This window comes from Centropristis striata, chromosome 12 (assembly GCF_030273125.1).
Source record: "Centropristis striata isolate RG_2023a ecotype Rhode Island chromosome 12, C.striata_1.0, whole genome shotgun sequence".
NCBI lineage: Eukaryota > Metazoa > Chordata > Actinopteri > Perciformes > Serranidae > Centropristis > Centropristis striata.
In genome coordinates this window covers 34,266,675-34,293,435 of record NC_081528.1, presented here as the reverse complement: position 1 = coordinate 34,293,435, position 26,761 = coordinate 34,266,675, and the positions used below count along the sequence as shown (strand labels likewise).

Here is a 26,761-nt window from a genome sequence, read left to right as displayed (position 1 = left end):
TCATGGGTGTTAGTAATGCCATTATTAACACTTATATAAGCTTATATACACACAATAATGTTAATAAGCATCTTGTAAGGACTTACAAGGGCCTTATTACTTTATTAATTACTTATTTAATTAATTAATTAATTAATTAATTAATTATTCATTAATTAATGGTTATTACAAGGACCTTAATATAAAGCGTTACCGGTTTTATTTTATTTTTATTTTTTTTGCAACAGTCCCTGTAAATTTGCAAGACTTACAATCATATGAAAACGTCTACCGTTTTCTACACTAGAGAAAGGAATATTTGTTCCTGAATACAATGTAACCTTGACGTTAATAATGTCTGTATGAAAACAATAAACCTCTTAGTTTGCATGGAATTGAAAACTAAGAGGCGTTGCAGGTGGTCAGTAATAGCTAGTTCACACTCACGACTTTAGCCCCGACGTTCCCCTCGCTGAGGTTTGGGAGCTCCTCGACCAAAGCCCCAGATCAGAGGCTTGGCTCGGCCCTGCTCCACTGAGTGACATTCGCCATGTGTGAACTGTTCAAACCAAAGGGGCTTGCAGAAGCTAAATATCTGGATCTGCTAGGAGTCTGTTTGGGAGCTACTGAGAAGGAATATTTAGGGCCGTGGTAGTGTGTGTGCTTGAGCTAGAAAATAGAAAGAGGAAGTGGGAGACGGACAACAATGTTTCTGCAGTAATAAATATTTTTTTTCAGAATGGTCATTTTTTACTTGGTCACTCTTTGACCTACCGGCCAGAAACTGATATTTTGTGGTAAGCTTGAACCACAGACTGTATAAAATGCCGAGCCCAGGGATGACCCATGTCCCCAGAGTTGACTCGGTCATCACAATAAATACTTATTATATATAATATATAATACACAATTCCTCCTGGTGAAAAATCTTGTTTAGAGACTGTATCCAAAATCGGACACATCTGCAATGCTGCACTTTCCTGTGTTTTCACAGGAAATTTCAGTCAATTTTCAGTCATTTTGAATAAGATCGCCACCACCAGTGTAGGTATAATTGATGAATACATATTTAACAATCTACATGTGAAATTTAATTTATGTACATGGAGATTTAGACATATCTAATTACAATACGAAAGTTAATCTGATGAGAGAAAGCAGTAAGAATGCTTGGGCGACACTCAGGTGATGATCCTAAAAGTACACATGTACATCTTTATTTTTGATGTAGGCCTATCCTACATGGTCCGGGTCTGTTGATAAAGATGGTTGATAACTGTGGTATTTATTTGGCTTACCCAGAAACATGCAGTTTCCCCCGAAAAACTCAGCAGCCCCCCTTGTTTTACAGCAAGGAGACCCAAGTGTCCGATGTGGGATACAGTTAGCGCACGGCTAATTCACCGGCGTTAGCGTCCTTTAGCCGACTCTGGTAAACCCGAGGCTAACGCACACGGTTAAAACAATATACGGTTCAAAAGATAAGAATTTAGGGTAACACTTTAAAATAACCATCATTTATAAATGGTAAACAGATAGTTTATTAATATTTAATCATCATTTATAAACCGTATATAAACCATCTAGAATGGTAAATACACAATTTATTAATGTTTAACTAACCAAATCATTTATAAATGGCAAATAGATGGTATATTAATGTTTAGTTACTTTACCATTAACAAACAATTAAATTATAAAAATAATAGTTTTAGTTGCACTCATTATAACAGTATGTTAATGATTTTGAAATGATTCATATACCTTTAAGAAATCAGTTGAATACATTTAACTATTAAATATGTATCACACTTTGTCAATGGTTAATAATTGGTTTATAAACCATCTATAACATTACTTAGTTGGTTATTGTAAAGTGTTACCAAATTTAGACTCTAGTTTCAAATCATTTAATTATTTGGAAGCATAACATGATCATATATATTAGTAGTTAATGTGAAATTTTGATAGAATCTCAGCCGAACGGTGTCCGATTTGGGATACAGTTACGTTACTGTCTTTCTGTCGCCAACAACAAGTTTTGTCGTGTGAACAACTGAAACTTATTGTAAGTCGCTTTGGACAAAAGCGTCTGCTAAATGTAATGTAATGTAACAGCAGAGCGATCTGACAACGTTGAAAGTCAGGTAGTCTAAACTAGGTACATGTCATATTTACTGTATGTGGACCCCCTTTTAGAGGATTTTAAAACCCACTTCCATTACCCACTGTGGGTGGGGAAGGCACTTAATAAGGCAGATCCTCCATGTGAAAGAACAAACACTGCACACTACACTGTTGTTTTGGTGTCTCCCATGTTAAACGTTTACTGTATAAATAAATTCCAGGTGTCTCTCATTGTTCACATATAAAATCTACTATGATCAGAGGCTGCTGTCTTTCCAATACCATTATGCATTCTTTTCACTTTGATTTAATTTAATATATGAATGCTGCCAAAGATTTTCTGGATAGAACAGAGCTGACAGCAATAACGGATCACAATTCAATTGATTTTTGTCGTTTATTTAATTTGGGTGGAGTTAGTCCAGACTGGATGTTTGCCTGTGTCTGATGTTTTTGGAATATATTTAATATTTAATAGGTTTTGTAATTCAGCTGTTTTCTCTTTCTCTCCCCCTTCTGCCTGCCTCGCATTCTCCTGAACTCCTGCAGTTATTTAAGGAGGAGCTGACCCAAGTGAAGGAGGGCATGAAGCACATCAATGATCTGGCCCACCAGCTGGCTATCTCTGATGTCCATTTGTCGATGGAGAACGCCCGCGCCCTGGAGCATCTCAACAGCAGATGGAAAGTGCTTCAGGTAGAGTTCACTGCTGGGTCTGTGTGTGTTTTCCTGTTTGACATTGTCAGCAGCAGATTTTCCAGCAGTCAAATTGAAATTCACATTAAGAGAGTGATGCTGTGTTAAATGTTTGTCCTGATCCAAGTTAAGGTTTTATATTAGCCCCAGACTGCTTTACGGCGTGTCCTTTATATCTCCTTTATATCTCTTTGGCCTTGTCAACTACAGCAGTGCGTTTTAGGGTGCTGGATTAAAGGGATGTGTGTGTGATGACATATTCTGACATCAATACAGGGTGTGATATTATATCAGGATCAGATATTTTCAAGCTTATTTATGAATAACAGAAGGAACCGACCCAGATATTATAATTCCACTGTTTGGCCATGATGTCAAATTGGCTTCGCAGCCGGGTCCTCTACCTTTATCAGCATATTAATGTATGTGTACATATACAGTACAGGCCAAAAGTTTGGACACACCCTCTCATTCAATGCGTTTCCTTTATTTTCATGACTATTTACATTGTAGATTCATCAAAACTATTAATGAACACATGTGGAATTATGTACTTAACAAAAAAGTGTGAAATAACTGAAAACATGTCTTATATTCTAGTAAGCAAAGGGTGGTTACTTTGAGGAATCTAAAACATGAAGACATAAACACAAGACATGTTTTCAGTTATTTCACACTTTTTTGTTAAGTACATAATTCCATATGTGTTCATTCATAGTTTGATGCCTTCAGTGAGAATCTACAATGTAAATAGTCATGAAAATAAAGAATGTGTGTCCAAACTTTTGGCCTGTACTGTATACTGTCAGTGGTGGAAGAAGTATTTAGATCCCATACTTAAGTAAAAATAGTCATACCCCACTGTGAAATTACTCCAATAAAAAAAAAGTTCTGCATTCAAAACCGACTGAAGTAAAAGTACAAATGTATCAGCATTGAAATGTACTGAAAGTATCAAAAGTAAAAGTTCTCATAATGCAGCACAGACCCACTCAGATGTTGGATTATTATTATTGATGCGTTTATGTAAGCAGCATTTTAATTTCTTAAGGTAGGGCTCATTTTAACGTCAGAATATAGTTATGAAAAAAAAATCGAATCATGTTTTTATGCTAAATCTCGACCTGAAAAGTAACTAAAGCTGTCAGATTAATGTAGTGGAGTAAAATGTTCAATACTTGCCTCAAAATGTAGTGGAGTAGAAGTATAAAGTTACATAAAATGGAAAACCTTAAAAACTGTACTTAACCCTTTATCAGGCAAAAAAGTTTAAAAAAGAAAAAAGTTTACTAGATTAAAGTGGCAAATCTGTGCAAAAAAAGTCGCAGATTTACGAGAAAAATGTGGGGAAAAAAGCAACTTTTTTCTCCCAGATTCAACACTTTAAATCTCATAAATCTACGCATTTTTTTCTCATAGATTTGCCACCTTAATCTCGTAAACTTTTTTCTCAAAATATTATTTTCGTATGTTTTTTTACACATTCTGGCAGTATGTAATATCCTCCAATATTCTCTAGGGTTGAAATTTGGAATTTGCAAGTATTTCAATGAGTGTCCTATTAAGGGTTAAGTATAGTACTTGAGTAAATGTACTTAGTTACATTCCACCACTGGTTAAACTGGTTATCAGGGATCATTGAAACCACTGAACTAAGTAATTCATATGTGTGAAGTGAACCAATGCAAGGGGCACCATGGTGGCCCATGGATGGGTGGAGGTCTTGAGTTTGGCGTCATGGGTGTTTATATAATCAACTAATCATGATGTATTATTATAGATTTCAATGCCCACTGGTGCATAAAGCTAAAAAAAGAGCTCCACCTTTAACAGTTTAATGCATCAATAATTATAATACAGTAATATCACATATTATTTTCTTAAAAATCTCTGTTTCTGAACCATGAATAGCCAACTTTAACTTTTGGTACTTTAACTACATTCTGATGCTAATCCTTGTGTACTTTTACTTGAGTATTATTTTGAATGCAGGAGTCTCACGTCCTCTTCGTCTACTTGGACTCCTTTGCTGCCACACTAACAGGAGATAACTCCTCCTCCACCTCCTCCGGCCTCACCTGTACCTCATGCCTTTTCTTTTTGAAAAAGCTTCTTATATCTTTATTCCTTCCAGTGAATTGGCTCGCTCAGTACAAACAGATGCCAACAATGACGAGTCCTGTATGGAGAGGAGCTCTTTCTCTCTCTCAACTCAATTCAGTTCAGTTCAAAAGGCTTTATTGGCATGAAAGTATTGAATAAAATATTGCCACAGCATCTTCAATATCTCTCCAAATATTTCGATTGACACAATTGCAATAAAATTTCTTAACACTTACATGTATGTGTGTGTGTGTGTGTGTGTGTGTGCGTGTGTGCGCGCACGCTTTATCTGTAGCTCTCTTGCAACAATCTTTAATATTTTACTTTTTAAAAGGATTCATGTTTTTAAGTATGTATTTGTCATTATAGACACAATTGCAATAAAATTTCTTAACACTTATATGTGTGTATGTATGTGTGTGTGTGTGTGTGTGCGCGCGTGTGTGTGTATATGTGTGTGTGTGTGCATACTTTATCTGTAGCTCTCTAACAACAATCTTTAATATTTTACTTTTTAAAAGGATTCATGTTTTTAAGTATGTATTTCTCATTATAGACACAATTGCAATCAAATTTCTTAACACTTATATGTATGTGTGTGTGTGTGTGTGTGTGTGTGTGTGTGTGTGCGTGCACACTTTATCTGTAGCTCTCTAACAACAATCTTTAATATTTTACTTTTTAAAAGGATTCGTGTTTTAAGTATGTATTTCTCATTAGATAAAAGATTGAAGATGATTGCACTAAACAAAGATTCCTATTTGGACTCAAATCAGGGATGTTGCAAGTTACATGCTCAAAATCTTTAACCTTGTGACAACAAAACACAGTTTCCCACAATTCCTGAGCAGCAATTAATTCCCATTCAATTTAGTTCATTTAAAATAGATTAACAGACTTGCATATGTTGCAGAACCCATTACAGTGAAAGGAAATGGAGTAAAAGTTGGAAAATGCAGAGAAATTAAGTTTTTAATATAACAACCATGCCTTTATGGAGTGAACATGATTAGAAGTAAAACGTGTTGAGCATATGGTCTGTAATTAAGGTAAGGCGAGTAAAGGTATGAGATGGTGTGATGTTTATCTGAGCGCTAAAACTGTTCTAAAAATGTCCAAATGTACCTTGAGGTCAACTTCTATCTTAATATGTCTTAATAGGGATCTGTTCTCTAACAGCTGCTGTTTATCAGAAGCTCTTCATTCCTGTGATGGGTTGACTACACCTTTTTTTTTTTATTTAATTAGTGCACTTAAAGGAGAAAAACAAGTACATGCTGTTCATCAGTCATAGAGTTTAAAAGTGTTATATTTGTAGAATCAATAATATTTTTATTCAGCATGAAATAGAAGTTAAAGTGAAAAATGTAATTTAGATTTGATGCACTTACACAGAGAGGTCAGCCCTTCACACTGCAAAAAAAGAAAAGTTGGGTGAACTCAAAATTTCAAGGCAACAAACTTCGATAAAATTGTAAATAAAATAAAAAAGTTGGACAATTAAACTAAATATTTTAAGTTTTGTTTTTGAGTTTGCTCAACTCTGAATTTCTCTGGCACGATTGTAATGCCGCTATGAAATGTGAGCTAATGTTGTGACCACAATTTTGAGTTAGCATTGATACGCTAATGGCTACTCTTGTAGCTGTAACAAGCAGCGCCGCTAGCGTCAGTTAGCTGCTAGCTTTCACTAATGACCGAATTTCACAACAAAGAAATAAGAGTTAGCAGAACTATTGTCCCTTGTTGTGAACCCCAACTTAAAGATATAAGTAACAACAACTCACAAACTTGTTTTTGAGCAGACAACTGGCTTCCTTTGTTGTGCTAACTTACATTATTGCCCTAAATGTCAGTAATTTATATTTCCAAGTTTTACCAAATGAAATCACTGATTTAGACCAAAAAATACAAGTTGGCTTTTTTGCAGTGCACTGCATCATACGCATGTACTCTAAAACCTTTTAAAAATGTCTAGGATAATGTGTGTTTGAACTCTACTTGCCCTCCCCCTCGGTTCTTAATTAGCTGAATGTATGGATGCATTATCCAGTGAGCATTACTGTCAGTCTGCAGTGTGCAACTTCCAAGCAGCCTCTGTAGTCCTGCTACAAGCACAACAACATCCACTCAAGTGAGAACACCCTGCTCCCATTAGATAACATTCATGACACCTTCTCCACAGCCCGCCCGCTTTGTGCCCTCGTCATTACCTTTTAATTGCCACTCATCTTGTCTGTCTCTGAACGCGGTGATTTTAATGTCCCCAATTCTAAGAAATTAATTTCCGCTATCCACTTTCACACACTGGCTGCTCCCTGACTGTTTGCTGCTTGCATGTTTCTTCTGTGGCCCTGAAATAGCCCAGAGTGAAACAGTTCACCAGGAGGACAGAACGGAGCAGATCAGTGTAGAAGAGCTGCGGGTTTCATTTGGAAGTCACTTTTTTCTCAGCTCTGAGTGAAGCCAGTTAAAGTCTCTTCAACTTAAGTTTTCGTCCTCTAATTGAAACCTGTTGGACTGTTGGCAGAAACTAACCCCAGACAGAGTCACATGTCAGGGCTTTCTGAAGGTTTTATCCACATATTGCCTCAGGTTGGAATATTGTGTGCAACAGTTAGTTGTTAGTATTTTTCCTATGAAGGGAAAAAAATGTTGGTTTATGAGTTCCAAACTGAAATATCCCTACATTTATTGGATGAATTGACATGAAATTGAACATGCATATTCCTCTCAGGATGAATTGTAATAACTTTGACCCTCTGGCTTTTTGTCTTGTACTAATAAAAGAACCATTGTTGGCCAAAGGAAGAGAACAAATGTCGTCATGGGGACGCTGTGTATAAGCAACACATTTTTACAATTGAAGAATACAAATTGCTTTGGGTCCACACCAATGATAAATGAAAATGAAAATCTAAAGAAGTAACCGTTTAATTTCGTATATTTTTTGTCACAGCGTACCCCTGGTCTATCATCATCATCCAGTAAGTTTCAGTTCAATGCTAAATACCTGAAATATTAATTTCATTGGAATGAGCCTTGGCTTTACTTTGTGTTAAGTGTTGATTAGCAAATGTAACAATGTTACAATTTCATTTAGCAGATGTTTCATCCAAAGTGACGTTTATCTGAGAGTCTGTACAACCCAAGCAAAGATCTAGTCAGAAGACAACACAGGGTTACATTACGATGTTATATAATGTTAGCATTTTAAGAAGTTAAACTTAGATTGTGAACATGGTAAACTTTGTTTATCATTGAGCTCTAAGTGCTGCTCTGTCTACACAGCCTCACATGCCATTTCCAAAATCAAGCTTATCTCCTTAAAATTACAATTCTGTCCGACAAAATTGTATTCTCCTTTTGGTTTATCTTGGGGGAAAAAAGAATAGATACAGAGAAAAGGAAACACTTAAAAAAACAAAACAACAACGCCGATTCGACTCCAGCCTGCTGTGTGGGCTTTGCATGTTCTCCCTGTGTCAGCGTGGGTTCTCTCTGGGTCCTCCGGCTTCCTCCCACAGTCCAAAAACATGCACTTAGGTTTAATTGGTGACTCTAACTTGCCCGTAGGTGTGTATGAGAGTGTGATTGTTTATTTCTGCGACCTGTCCTGTCAGCTGGTATCGGCTCCAGCCCCCTGCGACCCGACTGCGGATAAGCAGTTCAGAATAATGAAAGAATGAATGAATGGTCATGAATTGTCATGTTATAGAATTACTGCATAAAAGTTTATTGTCTATTTTAACCAAAGATTTCCAAGAACTGAAAGAACCTGCATTGTTTCAAGGGAAATGTTTATCCTCTTGTCGCAGTTTTAACCCTTTATCGGGCGAAGAACTATATTTGGTAACTTCAGTAGATATCAATATTTGGAGAAAAAAGTAGCAAATTTACTAGATTAAAGTGGCAAATCTACAAGAAAAAAAGTTGCAGATTTAAGAGATTTAAAGTGGCAAATCTGCGCGAAAAGAGTCACAGATTTACGAGAAAAAAGTGGGAAAAAAACAACTTTTTTCTCCCAGATTCACCACTTTAAATCTCATTTAAACTTTTTTCTCAAAATATTACCCCCTCCCCCGGGTCAGTATGTTTTTTTTAATTTATTTTTTTACACATAGTATGTAATATCCTCCAATATTCTCTAGGGTTGACATTTGGAATTTGCAAGTATTTCAATGAGTGCCCTATTAAGGGTTAAATACATGAATAACAATGTGAATTGAAACGAAACAAAAGTTTAGGAAAAGATCATGCTTTGGTTACGTTGCTAAGATAAGTACGTAAGTCAATGCTTCCCTTGAAACATAATTAAGAACGCAGTTTTGCTGAATGCAAACTTAACCTTTAGGAGAAAGGGCTATCCAAACCCAAACTACTTACTGATTCCAAGCAAAATTTTGAGTATGGAGCGTGTTCTCAAAATAAAGTATACTTAAACCAGCATTATGCATGCTAAATACGGTGGATTTTTGTTCTGTTGGTGCATACTATTCTTGCACAATGCAAAGTACAAAGTAAATGTAGGAGTAGATGACAGCTGAAGAAAAATAATATCAACATAAATGGTGGGTGGTGGTAAAGCAGTTCCAGGAAATCTTGAGAAACAAAAGCATTTGATCTCAAGAAAAATATTTTGATATGTCTTTGTGGAGTTTAATTGGCAGCAGCTTTCCAACGTTACAGTTTGATTGACATGTCCTGTTATAGTATGAAATGGTCCTCTGCTAAAGCCGTATTCCATGATAATTAGTCGTACATACTGTACAGAATATGTATATAGCAAATTTATTTCTAGCTTATTTCTGCTCTCTGATTGAAAGCAGAAGCTTTTTTTCTAACGTGTGGGATGGAATGAGCTTGAATATAAATAGGTACGTCTGTCATTTTTGAACATATCAGGAGCATAACTTCTTTCCTGCTGTTTCAATTAAAGCATGAGTAGGTTTTTCTTTCACAAGGGTTACGATGCACGCTGAAGTTTAAACGAGATTTAATAGCTTTAAGATGGGCTTTGAATTTCAATGACACACTTTCTGGAGAAGAATTATAAAAGAGACACCGTCTACAAATTGTCACCACAGTCTTGTGTATTTTAGAAAAAGGATTGTTGAGAGCAGGTCGCCCCTGAAAAGGTCCAGTGAATGAACGCAATCTCTATCACCTACACTGCAAATAAGAAAAGTTGGGTGAACTCAAAATTTCAAGGCAACAAACTTCGATAAAATTTTAAGTTGGACAATTAAACTAAATATTTTAAGTTTTGTTTTTGAGTTTGCTCAAGTCTGAATTCAGATTTTTGTCAATTCAACTGTAAGTTGTACTAACTTATAATTTTACATTGTAATAACTTTTAATCCTTACTTCTGCTAACTTCTGCAATGTGCTGAATTGGCACGATTGTAACGCTGCTATGAAATGTCAGCTAATGTTGCGACCACAATTTTGAGTTAGCATTGATACGCTAATGGGTACTCTTGTAGCTGTAACAAGCAGCGCCGCTAGCATCAGTTAGCCGCTAGCATCAGTTAGCCGCTAGCTTTCGCTAATGAATGAATTTCACCGCTTTCCCGCATTTCACAACAAAGAAATAAGAGTTAGCAGAACTATTGTCCCTTGTTGTGAACCCCAACTTAAAGATATAAGTAACAACAACTCACCAACTTGTTTTTGAGCAAACAACTGGCTTTTTTTGTTGTGCTAACTTACATTATTGCCCTAAATGTCAATAATTTATATTTCCAAGTTTTACCAACTTAAATCACTGTTTTAAGCCAAAAAATACAAGTTGGCTTTTTTGCAGTGTACGATACATCTGACGTAGAAAGGAAATTTTCTCCAACTGTCAAGATATATGATTTACAGGAGATGAATAATGTAGCAAAAGAAATCATGCTAACAAAATTATGGTGATATACACAGTTGCCCATAAAGTTGGATTAAAATTATTTATTATTGACAGATAAAGTGTATGTCTTCTCATAACTTTATCACTTTATCACTTTATCATAACTTTATCACTTAATCTCTTCCAAACATATCACAATGAATATTAATCAAAATTAACAGAGGATTCTAACTTGAAGGGGGCGACCGTGTATACAGACATTTAATGAATTAATAAATAAATAATAATCAAATCAAATTAATCTTTAACGTTTTTATTATGTGATTTTATTGTTTAAACATAAAAAAAATCATACTCTATAAACAAGTTTCGAGAGATAGAGGTACATAAGGAATAAACAGAAATGATGATGATGATGATGATTATTATTATTATTATATTGATACAAATATTTAATTTATTAAATATCTCACTTATCATTAATGCTGGTATGTCATGACACCCCTAGTTTCCTGGCGGCTTTTTATTTATTTATTTTTGCAACAGTTGCATTAAAATGAAAGAAAAAAATACAGATTCCAAAAAAGTTGGGACGCTGTGTTAAACGTTAAATAAAACCCAGAATACATGAAACTGGGTGAAGTTTCCTAGTTTGAGAATTAGATATCTTGCCTTTGTCCTGTATTCAATTAAATATAGCCTGCAAATGATTTGTAAGTCACTGCATTCTGTTTTTATTAACATTTTTTTAACAGTGGCTTAATGGGCAGCTCCATAGAAAGAACAGAAATCTGTCCCAATGTGTTGGAAGTCTAAAGAGTTTCATGAAAAAGTGAAAATTTCTGCTAAATCTTTGCTGCAGTGAGTGCTGCAGTTGGGCGTGTTTCCTCTGGTCTTTGATTCAGGAAGTAAGCCTCTAATCCCCCCTGATGATCAACACTGTTAAAAAGGCTTTTAGTATCCATAGTCACCAGCAGATATTCATCTCCCAGATCTTGGATTGATTCCAGAGTTTCTGTGATAACAGTAGAGCCCATGTGACATATGAAGCGACAGGTGTTGCAAATGGCTTTCAGAGAAAAACCCTCTTTGAGCTGCCTCGCTCGCACCTCAGTCGATCTGCTATATCTACTCCTCGACATTAATTAATTTTCGAGGCAATAAGATGCACCAGCCTGCTATCTTTCTCTGTGAAAGCATGCGGAATGCAGGAACCTTTTTCTTTGTCTCCCTCTCTGTGTGTCCTATTTCTCTCTTAATTAAAATGATAAATGCTAAATCCCAACAACATCCTGTGCCCTGTTGATTTTGGCTGCTCTGTCGCCAGCGAAAATGTATTTTCCAAATTTGATTTGCTAATATTTGTCGATCAGGGATAATTCAGTCATTTGTCTTCCTTATGGCAGCCCAAATTGCCTGTACAACAGATAGATTGTACAACACTGCGCAATTGGCAGTAACATCTCCACGGCACATTGACAATGCTCTATAATAGTCCTAACCGATTTAAATCACACTCCAGATTATATTGTTTTATTTTCTGGCAGGGGAGCAACGACGTGTGCATGCTGAGAAATGCCAACTTAATATATCTAACTTTACACATTACGACTCATTGCCTGTGCTTCTCTTTGAAGTCTAAAGGCTCCTCACGGTTCCTCTCTTCTCTTTCTCCCTTTATCTGTCTCTCTACCTCAACGCGAGTGGATTTACCTCCCATTGTTTGAGGATTCAAACATCCAGCTGACAATGATTCATGTGCCAAATCCAATACATTTCAAATAAACCAGGATTAGGCAGGCTAAATCCCATTTGGTGGGAAAGATACAGTAACTGATGTGAAATGCTTTTACAAAAACTTAATTTTGTCAACTCAGTCTCCGCGGTTATTGATGCAACACATGCAAGGCTTTGTAACCGCCTCCACCTTTTCTCTCATTTCATCATCTTTTCCTTTCCTCCACACTGACAAATCAAACCAGGAAACCGTTGTCCTCGTTTCAACAAAATATATTATTTGATAATCTCTGTCTTCATTTCCTACCTGCTGCTCTTCAAAGGCTTTCAGAACACTTCAAGAGGGGCAGCGAAGAAAAAGACTTGATTTAAATTCTGTAGTTAACTAATGGAGGAGAAACAGGTGGTCTGCATGTGTGCATTTCTTTCTTTTGGGGATTTGTGGCGAAGAGTAATGAACAGCACTATTCCCTTTGATTTAACTCTGTGTGTTTGTGTGTGTGTGTGTGTGTGTGTGTGTGTGTGTGTGTGTGCGTGTGTGTGTCCTCAGGCTTCCATAGAGGAGCGGCTGAAGCAGCTTCAGGACGCACACAGAGACTTTGGCCCTGGATCGCAGCACTTCCTTTCCAGTAAGAGTCCTCTGACACTGACTGACAAGGCTATAAAACACTGCCTGTGTATTTTCATGTATATATTTGGGTTGGAGGTGGAGTTAGCAGGATTTGTTTGTCTGTCTTCATCAGTTCCAGCACACTGTTGCGATAAACATCCCCGGCGATGCTCATCAGATCCGTCATCGCTCTCATTTGAGCAGAGATACATATTTGTGAATTCTGTCTCTTCTTTTACCTGCTGCTCTTCAAAGGCTACAGAGAGGTAGCAGGAGGCTGAGAAATGTGATTTGCTCTACCTAATTTAAAGCGATGTGTGTTGCAGGGCTCTCTGTTTGAGTGGTGTGTGCTTGTGTGTCCTCACCAAACCCCATCCACTTTTACTGCTGTCACGCTGGCTCAGTGATGCCACACTGGGGCTTATAGCACTAGCACACTGCCAGCTCAGCGCACTGCACCCTGCAGGAACGTCTGGATCCGCGGCTGTGTGTTTTTTATGCATCAACATGCATTTATATCATAAGGTTGTTTGATATAGCACATGGCACATATCGTGCAGAGGATATGGTGCTTACAGTATAGTGGAATGTAGCTGACTACATCCTGTATTTAGGCATGATTTTTAGGAACTTCAGTTCAAATTAGTAATTCTGTTACGCTATATTTCTTTCGGAAATATTGTATCTTTTACGCGACTATACATTTATCTGACAGCTGCGATCACTCGATTCCTAATTAGGATTTTACATTTAAAAATGACTTGTGAAATACAAAAAACATGGCCTAGTTAGAGCCCCGTGTCCTGTTTCAGATGTCTAAGTTGTTATCAGTTTCATCAAAGAGATCTTTGCCTTCTGGACTTCTGAAATAGTTTAATTCAAAGGTATAAAATGCAGGATTTTCCTTAGAAGAAACATGTATGGATTTATGCATAAATGATCCAAAGTTTAACAGGACATTTCTGGGTGTCACCAGTTGGGCCTGAATCTACTAAAATAGTGAAAACACTGCCAAAATGACACAAGTACAAAATGAATAGTGTTACAATAGTGCTCGTTAAGAAGAGCCGCCGTTAGCGGCAGTTAGCTACAGTTAGCTCTGTAGCAGTACAGTGTGTATGTGCTGCTGCTGCAGGAGGTGTTCACTTAGCGATCTCTGTTTCTTTACAACAAGCACCAGACACTCTGTTTCAAAACCAAAAACTCAGGAAACTTTATTTATGGTTGCAGTTCTTTTGTTAGTATGTCCTGTAAATTGTTGCTATTTATTTTAAGTTCAATATTTTATTAACTACCTCAGACATTGTGATTTCCTTTATTTGTTAAAGAAAAATACTGCTGTGTTATTGTTTTCAATAAAATAAGATTCAAACATTAAAGGTTCAGTTAGTTCAGAGTTATAAAAAAATCGGTATCGGCCAAAATTGGAATCGGCAGGTCAGGCTTTCTAAAAATCGGTATCGGCCAGAAAATTGCAATCGGTGCACCCCTACTTCAAATGCATTTTGCTGATAAAGCATGTTGGATGTAGGACTTGAACTAGAAACTGAGTGTTTCTACATTGTGATACTAGTATTTTTTAGTTGAAGAGACAGTTCAGATTTTTTAAGTAGGATTGTATGAGGTACTTATCTACAGCCAGTGTATTAACTACATCAGCATGCCCCAAACTTGGAGAAGCAGGCAGGAGTAATGGCTCCGAAGCTAAGAAATGTACTGCTGTGGAGAGGAGGAGCAGCAAAATGTATAATGAATATCAATTTAGGTGTGTGCTATATTAAGAATATTTAGACAGCCTCTACTGGCCTCCTGTTGCCACAGAAGTTTCCCCTCCCTCCCTTTTGGCTGTTCAGTCTCCCTCTGCAAAACTTCTTCTGTATAGTCTGGGTCACTTGCTCTTGCCTCTACAATAATGGCTTTCCATCACTGTTGTCATAATCACTTATTTTTAGTTTATTGTATTTGCTGTCTGGCAGATATTGAAATTGAGGCAACAGGTTGCACGCAATATTATTATTTAAATCAAACTAGGTTACAATTTGAGTTAATAACAACTTAACAGGAAGTGCCTGTCAATTAAAAACGGACTAATTCTATTGTGTTGTTGTGTTCTATTTAATGTGGTCAAAATAAGTAGATTCTATCTCAAACATGATTAATATTAAAGTTACTTAAACAACTGCCTCAAACAATCTATATTTAATACATTTTATCAAATATATTAAGTAAAATGAAATGACTACAGAATAATTTATTACAGTGTAAGTGTATTAGAGTGCATAGCACATTTGCACTTACGCGCCTGGATACAGAAGTTCAGAAAATGTCGTGCCAGAGGAAATAGCTGTTCGATGGCAAGGTAAAGCAATGCGGTGAAAATACTCTTTATATCGTGTCCAAAAATATGTTTTGCTTCTTGTCCCGCCCTTAGCTTTTTTTGCCGGTATTCCTGCTTGTTTCTCCAAACTTGGGGCGTGCCAATCACAATCTACTGTAGGTAACACATTGACTATGAATAACAACCTCATACACAGTGGCGGTTCTTCACAGGGGCCTCCAGGGGCCACTGCCCCTGTGAAGAAGCCCTTGGCCCCTGCTGTGGCCCCTGTGTCAAATTAATAATAAAAATGATCAATTTATAACAATGAACGACGGAACAATTCTTAGATAGATTAGATAGATAACTTTATTCATCCCCGAAGGGAAATTCGGTTGTCACAGCAGTCCGGTATTCAAGTACAATAAAATACAATAGAATAAAATACTGAGGTAGCATAAATAAAAACAACAATAGAAAAAAAACACAGAATAGAACAAGGACACTTAAGAAGTTAAAAAAAAAAGAACATCAGTTGGTAGGATGTAAATTCTACCAAATAGAATTCTTACCTATTTTTTGTTCAAACAATATCTCATTGTACACAAAAGGAACCCAAAATGTGTACATTGTATAATAGTTTAATTGTGCAATACAAGCTAAATAAAAAGATCATTCTCACTGTACTGCACTTTCAAAATTATAAAAAAAAGTAATTGTACACAAAAATGAGAAATGTCATTGTCGTACAAAAACAATTGTTAATGTTGGTAAGTCTCATTGCTTCAATCAATGTAGTTCTTCCAAATATACTTAAATGAGACTTTTAGCTAAAATAAAGGTTTTGAATGCTTAAATATCATTTTGGCATTTTTTAATGTGCCCCTCTGATTAAACACTGGCCCCTCCTTGGCCCCCACAGTAAAATTGATCTAGAACCACCACTGCTCATACAACTTCAAACTTGAAAAAAATCCAACTATCCCTTTCAGCAAAGGGTCTGAATACTGGATTTGAGTGTATTGTAGTCTTGTTGCGTGTGTGAACATTTTATATGTAGGCAGAGCAACAACATACAAGTCTGCATGGAGCCGTGTGGTGATACCGTAATGGACATTGACATGGTGTGTGTACGGCTGTGTGTATGCCTCTGCATCAGTGTGTCGGTGCGTATTGTCTGCCTCTTGCTTCTTCCAGCGCAGTCTGTCTTGTTTGATCCTCTGCTGGACCCCCTGTGGTTCAGTTTGGAGGCAGGTTTAAACGCTACAGTCACCCCGTCTTACCGACTCGTCTGCTTCCCGTATTGTATCAGGCCGTGCCAAACAGACCAACACTCTGTGGAAACCTGACACAATAGATGTGTCTCTTTGGCTTTACTGCGCCTGTTGTACACCAGAGAAGCTTTGTTAGGAAGGTCTGTCTGGACACGCTGACACGGACAAAGGCTTTTCATGCGTGACATGCCAATCCTGAAATTGATTTGGTTTCTGTGTGTTTTTTTGCAGGTTCAGTGCAGATACCGTGGGAGCGTGCCATCTCCCCCAACAAAGTTCCTTACTACATCAAGTAAGTGCAACTCCAGGGTCAACCTGGTCTCACAGAAATCCGTGAAATAGCCACGGATTTCGCTTAACTCAAAATCCATGGAATAGCCACGGAATCGCTCAAATTTCCGTGAAACTGACACGGATTTCGCTACAATGCAAGTTAATGACAGTCATATCCCGTGGCTATTCCAACATACAAAGTGATTATGTACATTCACTGAGTGAAGATTTAGAAAATAAAACATATATTTCTCGCTAGAAATGTGATCAAAATCCATTTTTATGCAGAAACTAAGTCAAAATATTGACTTTTCACTAAAAATGAGAGAACTGTCCGCCATGTTTTTTGTTCTGACCGCCGGGACCTTGAAAGTCACGTGACTTGGAACAAACCAATAGCCACGGGATATGACTGTCATTAACTTGCATTGTAGCGAAATCCGTGTCAGTTTCACGGAAATTTGAGCGATTCCGTGGCTATTCCACGGATTTTGAGTTAAGCGAAATCCGTGGCTATTTCACGGATTTCTGTGAGACCAGGTTGCCAGGGTCGGTTTCTGCAGTGTGGGAATGAATGTACTCTGGCTGGATTCATGTTGTTTTTGTGACGCACATTGGTTGGTAACATATTACTACACTAAGGTTAAGTTTGACCTAGATTTATTTGGTTTTCAATTTTTTTCACACAGAAGCAGGCTGTTTGCACAGTTATTCAGTACTACCTCTTTGAATGTCTGGCAGTACTCTTGGTCTCCTTTAGTTTTCTTTTTTACTTCACAGTGGGAGGTGTTAGCAGTTCAAAGAGTTGGTGAAACAATGATAACCAGCTTTATAGCTGATATATAGATAGTTGGACAGACTTGCAGTTTGTTTTTATTGTATTATTCACCTTTACATCATGTTCATTTTAACTGCTTCCTGTTTGGACACTGGGGTTATTTCTTAGGGTTTCACTGGGTGTATTGATAATTATTACAAGATTCAAGAATAACTTTAGTGTCTCACAGAGTACGAAATGGGCTTTTCACCCATGCTGCATCAATAAAAAACAATATCCAACATACAGACATGTGCTTGAAGGTGTTATTAAAAAACTGAATGTAGCAATGTTAGAAAAAACAGACAAATCAATAAAAATTACAAAAAAAAAAAGAAATCCCTCAGATAAAAACAAGGATCATCTGGCATCCATCCCTCATCCGCCTCTATTTAAAAGTTTAATTGACACAAAGAGAAATTAATTTTTGAATCTATTTAATATGCTGTCCGTATATGTAAATTTTTTCTTACAGAAAATATAATGCAGTGTTTCTTTAGCCTAAAAATGACTGATAACCAACAGTGAACAGGCATTAAGGTGTGGGACTCCTTCTCCGAAGATGTTAATTTAGTTGACAATGTAATACTTATATGTACAATATATGATACTGTATAATAATGCTAAATATTCACTAAGAATATTACCTAAGAAAGCAGCCTTCTGACCACCTCTGCATAGTCATACAGGTGCAAAAAATCAGCGCGCAATCCACATGGAAAATATCTGTTTTCATTCAAGCTCAAAAATCTATTTTGTCAGCCGTATTCCCCCTCTAAGATTGTTATCAGCCTCAAAAATCCTGATTGGTCGGTCGCTACTGGTACTTGGAGTGTAGAACATGAGATCGTCAGTAACTACACTGTAAAACCCAACTTGTTGTTTCAACTTAAACATTTGAGTGTCCATGCTGCAAAATAACGGAGTTAACTCAAATGAATCGTGCCGTTTGACTCAATATTTTAGGTTAAAATGACTTTTTGCACAAATCTTTGTTGTATTGAAAAGGAAAAATTAGTTATGACGACAAACAAGCAACATTGGGTTTTACAGTGTACTCTATTGGCTTGTCTTATTGTTGCCTGTTAGTAAGTCGGCTGTAAGTACGTGTGCTGCTTGGTTCTAAAATCTTCCTTTCACTCCGTATGAGACTCTTTGACTGCACAGATGAAGTTAACAAAAGAAGCTGTGATGGTGTATCTGATTAGGCTCTAAGACGGCCTGATAAAAGACGAACATCAACACAACACCAATACCTGCCCACAAACCTCTGATGGGCTTGGTTATTTTTCCATTCAGGTAAACGGATATCAAAGCACAAGAAACTGAAAAAATCTGAGCTGTCGGCAGCTATTCAGAAGTCTGTATAAAGCTATCAGCTTCGTACTTCGACAACAGTCAAATTACAGCTCTAACTGCAAACTGCAGCCCAAATTTAGACACCTCTTGCCTCACATTTTCAAAGATGTTTCCATTGCTCCAACATTTGTACAGCGGTACCATCAGAAAGCCTATAAATGCTAAACGATTCAGAGGGGAACTCTATTGAGCTACTGTGGGCCCTATTTGCTTGAGCACTCATCTGTTTATCTATTTACCTCATCAATACCATTTCACCTTTAGAGTGCTGCTGGTTTTATCAATGAACTGTGAGCGTGTGTGTCTGTAGGCTTGTGTTTATGCCTTAAGGTGATAGCTTTTTGCAGCCTCTTAAGTGTGTGAGTGTTTGTATAGTTTGTTGAGTATTTATTTTCTTAATCATGTGCAACAGAACCTCGTGGGTCTTGTTTTCGTCTGCTAGTCAATTCTTTATCGGCTATATTAACTGTACCAGTGGGGGTGCAAGTAGTATCTGAGTAGCACTTCATTGGGTACCAATCAATGAGCGTTTGCAGAGGTAAAACGATGAGTGCTGCCCTAAAAGGCCCCTGGGTCCTGGCAGATTTCTGTTTTGGGGTTTCTCATTTATTTTGCCAGCTTGTCATTTTTATTGGATTTTTTCCCCCTGAATGTGTCCATAGAGCTTCTAGGGGGATAAGAAGGTGGTGTAAATGCATGTTTTTGATGTGTGTGTATGGGTTTGGGGATTTCATATAGTGTCCTTGAGTGAAGCCTTTTAAGTTACTGGCAGCATATTTTCAGCAGAACAGCAGTAACTTTGATGCCAGAACTTGAATCATGTTTGACATGTGTCTGTGCTTTACAGGCCAGAAATATCTTGTAAACAGTAACCACCCTGTCCCGCCCTCTCTTCTTTCTCTTTCTTCCTATCTCATACCTCTGATCTCCTTTCTTTCGCCCTCTGCCTCACCTACCTGCCTCTGCTTCCCTCAGCTCATTTGTACTCCCCATTTTTACCTTGATCTTTCTGGTCTGAAAATGTGCACCTCCATTCTTGCCTGCTTCACCGTTTCTTCCTGCCTTTTTGTTTTTTTTAACTTTTTTTTCTGTCTTTCCCCTCAGCCATCAGGCCCAAACAACGTGCTGGGACCATCCAAAGATGACAGAACTGTACCAAGCACTGGGTGAGTGAGGAGACAATTAAAGCACCCCTACGAGTCGTGTTCGCTCGCCCAGGACCCCCACTGGGCTGCTGCTGCAGCAGCGTCACGGCACCACCGGGCTCCTGCTTTGAAGGCCCTGTCACACAGCTCATTAAGGGCCCTGTACTCAAACACCTCAGGGACTACATCTCTACTGTCATTAACCTACGAGGCCCAATTTGCCAGTGCCGTGATTGCTTTTTGCTTAGCCTTTAATTAATTGTGATTAAAGACATGATGTGTTTTACTTTTAATCTGATCTGACACGAAGAGCTTTCAAGGCAGATAGGCACGCTGTCACACACACATGCTCAGCTGCACACAGGAATGTGCACACACACATACAACATATACGCCGCTAATGACTCCTGCAATGGTGTGATAACCAGGAGGAGAGATAGTGACGTGTAATTCCTCGATGGCATGGTGGAGTGGTGCAGGATGGGCTTGTTTTCCCTCATCTTTTCATTAGCTCTAATCTCTTTCTCTCTCTCTCTCTCTCTCTCTCCATTAGCGGATCTCAACAACATCAAGTTCTCAGCATACAGAACAGCCATGAAGCTGCGGCGAGTTCAGAAAGCTCTGAGATGTACGTACACTATTTCATTGATGGTATTTCCTGCCTGCAGTGCCGGGATGGCTGGTTAAGTGATATACTGTATCTCGCACCATCAGTAATCCACTATGACAAGCTCTCCTCGGGAATGAGATATAACGATTAGCTGTGGCACTTTTCTTTATTCGGTTGTCGAAGAAATCATGGATCCTCTTTACACCGCTTGGAAATATTCTCTGCATTATTATTGGCTTTAAAATGCAGAAATCAAAGGTATTGATAAACTCAAGAGCGAGTAGGAACCACTCAACCAACAGATTTCTTCCTCATTTTCATCACAGCTGGGATCGTTGGTGTGCTAGGTAATTAAAGCTATTAATTGGCCAATTTGACTTACAAACGAGGGGACGGCAATTAGTTTTTGCCGCTTGGTTGAGACTTAAATGTGCGCCCTTTTAGGGTCACAGCACTTGTTGTATCCTACTGGGGCTGCACTCTCACTTTTTGCCCATTTTTCTTAACTATTGTTGATTCTTTCAATGCTTCTCTTCATGAGTTTCTTTGTGGCACACATCAGTGGGTTGTTCACTTCCTCATACCTACTCTTTCTTATTCCCTCTTTGTGCTCTCACAAAACCTTAATCTTGTCCATCTCCCATCACCTGCAGTGCTCTAACTCACACTGACTCCAGATGAGCTCATATTTGCAGCTGCAAGGAGAAAATTTCGCACTTTTCCTCCCTCATGTTCACCCCCTTTACCTCCCCTGCCTTCTTTTTTTCAGCCTTCCTCCCAGCCTCTCTCTCCTCCACGTCCCGAGTTGCTGTAATAAAAACTCAGCATGCTCAGACCACTGTGAAAAACCTCTTTCAATGACTCTCCCTCTTTCTTCCTCCTGCCCTCTCTCTTATCTCACTCTACTAGTTGATATCGTTACAGAATTTAATTGCCAGGCTGCCTTGATAACAGAAGTCTCTCACTTTCTCTCTCTTCACACTTTGTGAATGATTGAGCAGTGCTGCATAAGAGCCCATCGGAAATACATTTTTAGGTGATTTCTTCACAACCCTGAGAATACCCCTGTTATCTCCTCTCTCTGTTAAACCTCATTATCGTGCTACCCAATTATACCTGGCATCCACGGACACCCTTTTAGCTCCACTCCTAGGGATGGGCCATCAAATTAGTTTAGAAGAGAGAAATCAAATTTGTGTCACTGCTCTTGAAACATCTGGCAGGGCTTAAGTGAGCAAAAAAGGGCGAATCAGCACTGTGCTATCGCCTGTGCTCTCATTTTCTGAGGTGAGGATGGTGATCCTGTTGTGTGTGCTGAGAGCGAGTGTGCAGTCACTTATGCATGAAAGTTGGTTTTAAAGCTCCAGCTTGTGCACACGAATGTTTGTGTGCATGCAGTACATACATATGGTCACAAGGAAAGTGTTAAAATAAACTCCAGGTTGTCCTAAAGAATGGACAAAATGCACAAATGCTTTGTTCTAAAATCCAGTTTTTAACCTGGTTAACATGTCCATACTGTCCATACTGACTGCTACATTAGCAGTCAGCACCTTGGCTGAGCATTTCTATCTTGGAGCTGCTGTGAACCAATTACAGTATCAAAAACATGGATTCAGATTCAGACAGGGTTTCATACATCCTGCCCAAGGAACCACTGCCTTCCGCTTGAGGAACAGGGCTCTCCATATCTTTAGTATAATATTTTACTGTTGTCAAAATAATGGTAGAGGTGTGTATACGACGTACACCAGGGCTGTCACATTATCAGATATTCACCACAAAATGATTGTGGTCTCAAGAATTCTGAAAAATCGTAAAATCTATTTTAAAAAAAAATAAAAAAAGGAATGCTATCAGTCAAATTTATCTTTAACTTTGTCTATTGTGCTTTTTTATTTTTTTTATCAAATGGAAGATAGGAGCTGTTTTTATCTGGTGCCAATGTTCTTGTAATTTCTTGTATTTTATATAACAAGAATGTTTATTTCCTGCTGTACCTGACTATAGACTATTATAAGAGTGTTGGATGCTGAAATAGATCTTCGTCATCGTCTTGTGATTGGTTCCCTCGTGCCACATGAAGCCATCTTTCGTCAGATGTAACCCTTTACGTGCTTCACTGCATTCATTCTGCTTTCGTTCATAATACTGCTGCTTCCCTGAATTGTTATTAGATCTTGAGGTGGAAAATTGCCGTTACAGATTTCCTTGAAAATCATTCCCTGCTCCTATTAACACATGCACGCCCCATGCAATTGTGCTCATTAATTTCCAGTAGATGAGCTTCAAGCTTTCTCAAGTCTTTTGTTACATGAGAAACTCTTGCTATTAGGCCGCGTTCAGACTGCCAGACAAAATCAGATTTTTAGCCCATCCAGATTGGAACTGGATGGCTCTACTGAAGTCTGAACAGTCACAAATCACATGAAATCAGATTTTTGCAAACCGGATTGAAACCACCTTTGGGAGGTAGTTTCAGATCGCATTTGGACAGATGCATCTCAGTCTGAACCTCCAAACACTCACTGTCCTCTACTGCAGCTATTCTCAACCTTGGGGTCCCGACCCCATGGGGTCGCGAGATGATTTCTGGGGGTCGCCAAATCATTTTGGAAGTCAGCTCTCTCTCTGTGTTAAAGTGTTCATGTGTTAATGTGTTTAAGTCTTTTTGTCATTTTGTTACTTTTTTGGGTAATTTTGTGTCTTTTTTGGTCATTTTGTGTCTTTTTTGATCGCTTTGTGGTCAATTTGTGTCTTTTTTGGTAATTTTGTTGGTCATTTTGTCTTTTTTTGGTAATTTTGTTTCTTTTTTGGGTGATCTAAACTGTGCGTGTGAGATTCTGTTCAGTGAGCGGGGGTCGCGGACAATATGCATGTTAAATTTGGGGTCGCGACTCAAAATGGTTGAGAACTACTGCTCTACTGGACAGTGATAAGGCCAATATACTGAGATGACCTGCCTCCATCATGTTTGTTTTTGTTGTTTTTGTCGCTGTCGCAATTATATGACGTCAGACGCTCTGACACCGTTACTATGGCAACCTGTCAGATCAGTCAATAATGTGGCCCAGTCTGAATAGAGCCATATCCGATTTGGACACTTGCTAAAAACAGTGTGGACAGTCAGCCCTAAAAATCGGATTTGAGTAGGAATCTGAGTTGAATCAGATTCACCTGCAGTCTGAACGCGGCCTTACGCCTGGATTCCACTGGATGCGTAACGGCTGCAGATCCGTCGTCGGAGCCGTTACGCACCCATTATAATCAATGTGTGAGATTCCACCGACTGCAGATCCGCTGCGTAATGAGTCCGACAACGCAGGGCCATCCGACAGCCCTCGCAACACTTGCGCAGAGCTTCTATTTTTGTCGGACGACGGAGCACTACGCATAAATTCAGCACAGAGCAGATCGTTCGGGACAGGAAGTCTTGCACAGACACAAAATAAAACACCGGTATATTTTCAAAATAAAATACCTCGGGTTCGCTAACGAGGCCGGCCGGCTCGTTAACAAGCCGGCCGACCTCGTTAGCGCTCGTTAAGACGGAGTCGCTGGATTTGTCTCCAGTCATTAACGAGGAGATGTTGATTATCTTCCAGTTATATCAATTGATTAGGCGTGAATTCGCGAGATCTCGTGCGTCCTCGGGACTCTGCTGTCCGCAACAGCTCCGACACAGACGGATCCGGTGGGTGTTGACGGACTGCGTAGATACGCAGACGTTGCGGACAGACCCCTGTCGGAGTCGTTACGCATCCAGTGGAATCCAGGCGTTAGTCATAGCAGACTATAGCATGGTCTTTTGTTACATACTTTAAAGCAGCTATTCTCAACCTTGACCCCAATTGGGGTCGCGAGATGATTTCTGGGGGTTGCCAAATCATTTTGGAAGTCAGCTCTGTCTCCACTGTGATAAAGTGTTCACGTGTTTTAGTCTTTTTGGTCATTTAATGTCCTTTTTTTGTGTCATTTTGTGTCTTTTTTTTGTCATTTTGTGTTTTTTTTTAGTCATTTTGTGGGTTTTTTTGGTGATTTTGTGTCTTTTTTTGGTCATTTTGTGTCTTTTTGGATCATTTTGTGTCATTTTGTGGTCAATTTGATTCTTTTTGGGTAATTTTGTGTCTTTTCTGACAAATGCCGAAGTAGCAAGTTATTACTTTACAAGGAGTCTCTGGCTTGAAGCTGACTGTTTTTAGTTGTTGTCTGCTTCATTATTTGTCCAAAATACGTCATATCAACTGAGTTTGTATGATCTGAACTGTGCGTGGAGATTGTGTTCAGTGAGCGGGGGTCGCGGACAACATGCATGTTAAATTGGGGGTCGCCACTCAAAAAGGTTGAGAACTACTGCTTTAAAGCATGAAGAGGGCTGTAACGTTACTCATGTGTGTTTTTAGTGGACTTAGTGGCGCTGAGCGGCCTCGGGGAGGTGTTTCGGGAGCAGGAGCTGCAGCAGGGGGAGCATGTGATGGACGTGGTGGAGATCATCCACGGGCTGACGGCTCTGTACGAGAGGCTGGAGGAGGAGCGCTCCGTCCTCGTCAACATTCCACTGTGTGTCGACATGTGTCTCAACTGGCTGCTAAATGTCTACGACAGGTGGGTGAGATGTTGGAAAGCTTCGCTGAGTCATTTTTTTTAACAGCTTTCATTTACTATTGGCTAATCCAGCAGACATAAAGTAACATGAAAGCCAAATACTTATTGGCCTTTCAGCTTTAATTTTCAACTTAACTCCTGAGAAAGGTGTAAACCTCCAGCGATGATTGACTTTCTTTCTTTTCGAGTGTCTTCTGTGTTTTGACTCATCACTGATTTATTACGCAGTAGATAACATTGACCGTGTAGCTTTTGTGCGGGCTGAAAAATCAAAATGATGTGATGAAAGCTCATTGTTAAGCCGTCATGCAAGATGATTGTGCTGCTTGTCACTGACCTGCAGGGACGCACAAAGGCTGAGTGAACTGAGCCAGCCAGTTTGCAGGTGCTGGTGTTTAAAAAGTTGAATAAAGCCTTTTGTATGTCAGGTAAATTGTCTAAAGTACCGTTAACAGTGATTGTAGCTGAAGTTTGGAAATGAATAAAACTTTTTGGGGTTTGGAGTTTAAATGAAATGAGCTCATCTGATTTCTGCAGCTCCTCATTTCTGTTTGAGGCAAACGGGCACAAGGCTACAAGCTAAGACGTAACACGCCCAGCATCTTTACCCAACCTGTGGGTAATATAGGTGTCAAGCGGAAGAGTGCAAAGAGGAAGAACACTGTAAAACCTTAAACTAAACGAAACTTATTGTTTCAACTTAAATATTTGAGTGTCAATGCTGCAAAAGAATTTTATGTCAAGACAACAAGGGAAAATAAGTTACCTCAAATGATTCTTGCTATTTGACTCAATATTTTAGGTTAAAATGACTTTGCACAAATCTTGTTGTATTGAAAAGGACATTTTTTTTATAATAACAAACAAGCAACATTGGGTTTTACAGTGAATGCATTGAATTAAAAAATATATGTTTTTGGGCCTGTTGTATCGATTTCAATGGGTTTTTTTTAAACTCTCCATTGTGAGGCGCTAATTTGTTAGAGTGCAGTGCTAATTTGGTGAAGCTCTCTTCAAAATGACACACTCATCTCTGTCATGTAATATCAGGGTGACCAGATGAGAATGGTTGTAATCGAGACAGGGGAGTGGCGGGCGGTAGCACAGTGTCCTGGCTAACCATTACACACACGTGACAAGAATATTACAGTCATTAAAAATGTCTTTTCAGCAGCTAAGATTGCCATAAACCCGTGGGTGCTTAATAACACATTTTTTTGATATTTTTATCACAAATGACTCCAACAGTGGCAGCTGC

At 38.5% G+C, this 26,761-nt stretch overlaps 1 protein-coding gene across 1 annotated transcript in view; it reads left to right on the top strand.

The window, feature by feature from the left end:
• drp2 (dystrophin related protein 2) overlaps window positions 1-26,761 on the top strand; it is a 248,922-nt gene that overhangs the window by 171,487 nt on the left and 50,674 nt on the right. Inside the window, exons 8-13 of the mRNA XM_059345782.1 lie at window positions 2,656-2,802; window positions 13,044-13,122; window positions 16,926-16,986; window positions 20,248-20,309; window positions 20,842-20,916; window positions 25,302-25,503. Coding sequence (XP_059201765.1) covers window positions 2,656-2,802; window positions 13,044-13,122; window positions 16,926-16,986; window positions 20,248-20,309; window positions 20,842-20,916; window positions 25,302-25,503 — 626 coding nt within the window. The remainder of the gene's footprint in view (window positions 1-2,655; window positions 2,803-13,043; window positions 13,123-16,925; window positions 16,987-20,247; window positions 20,310-20,841; window positions 20,917-25,301; window positions 25,504-26,761) is intronic.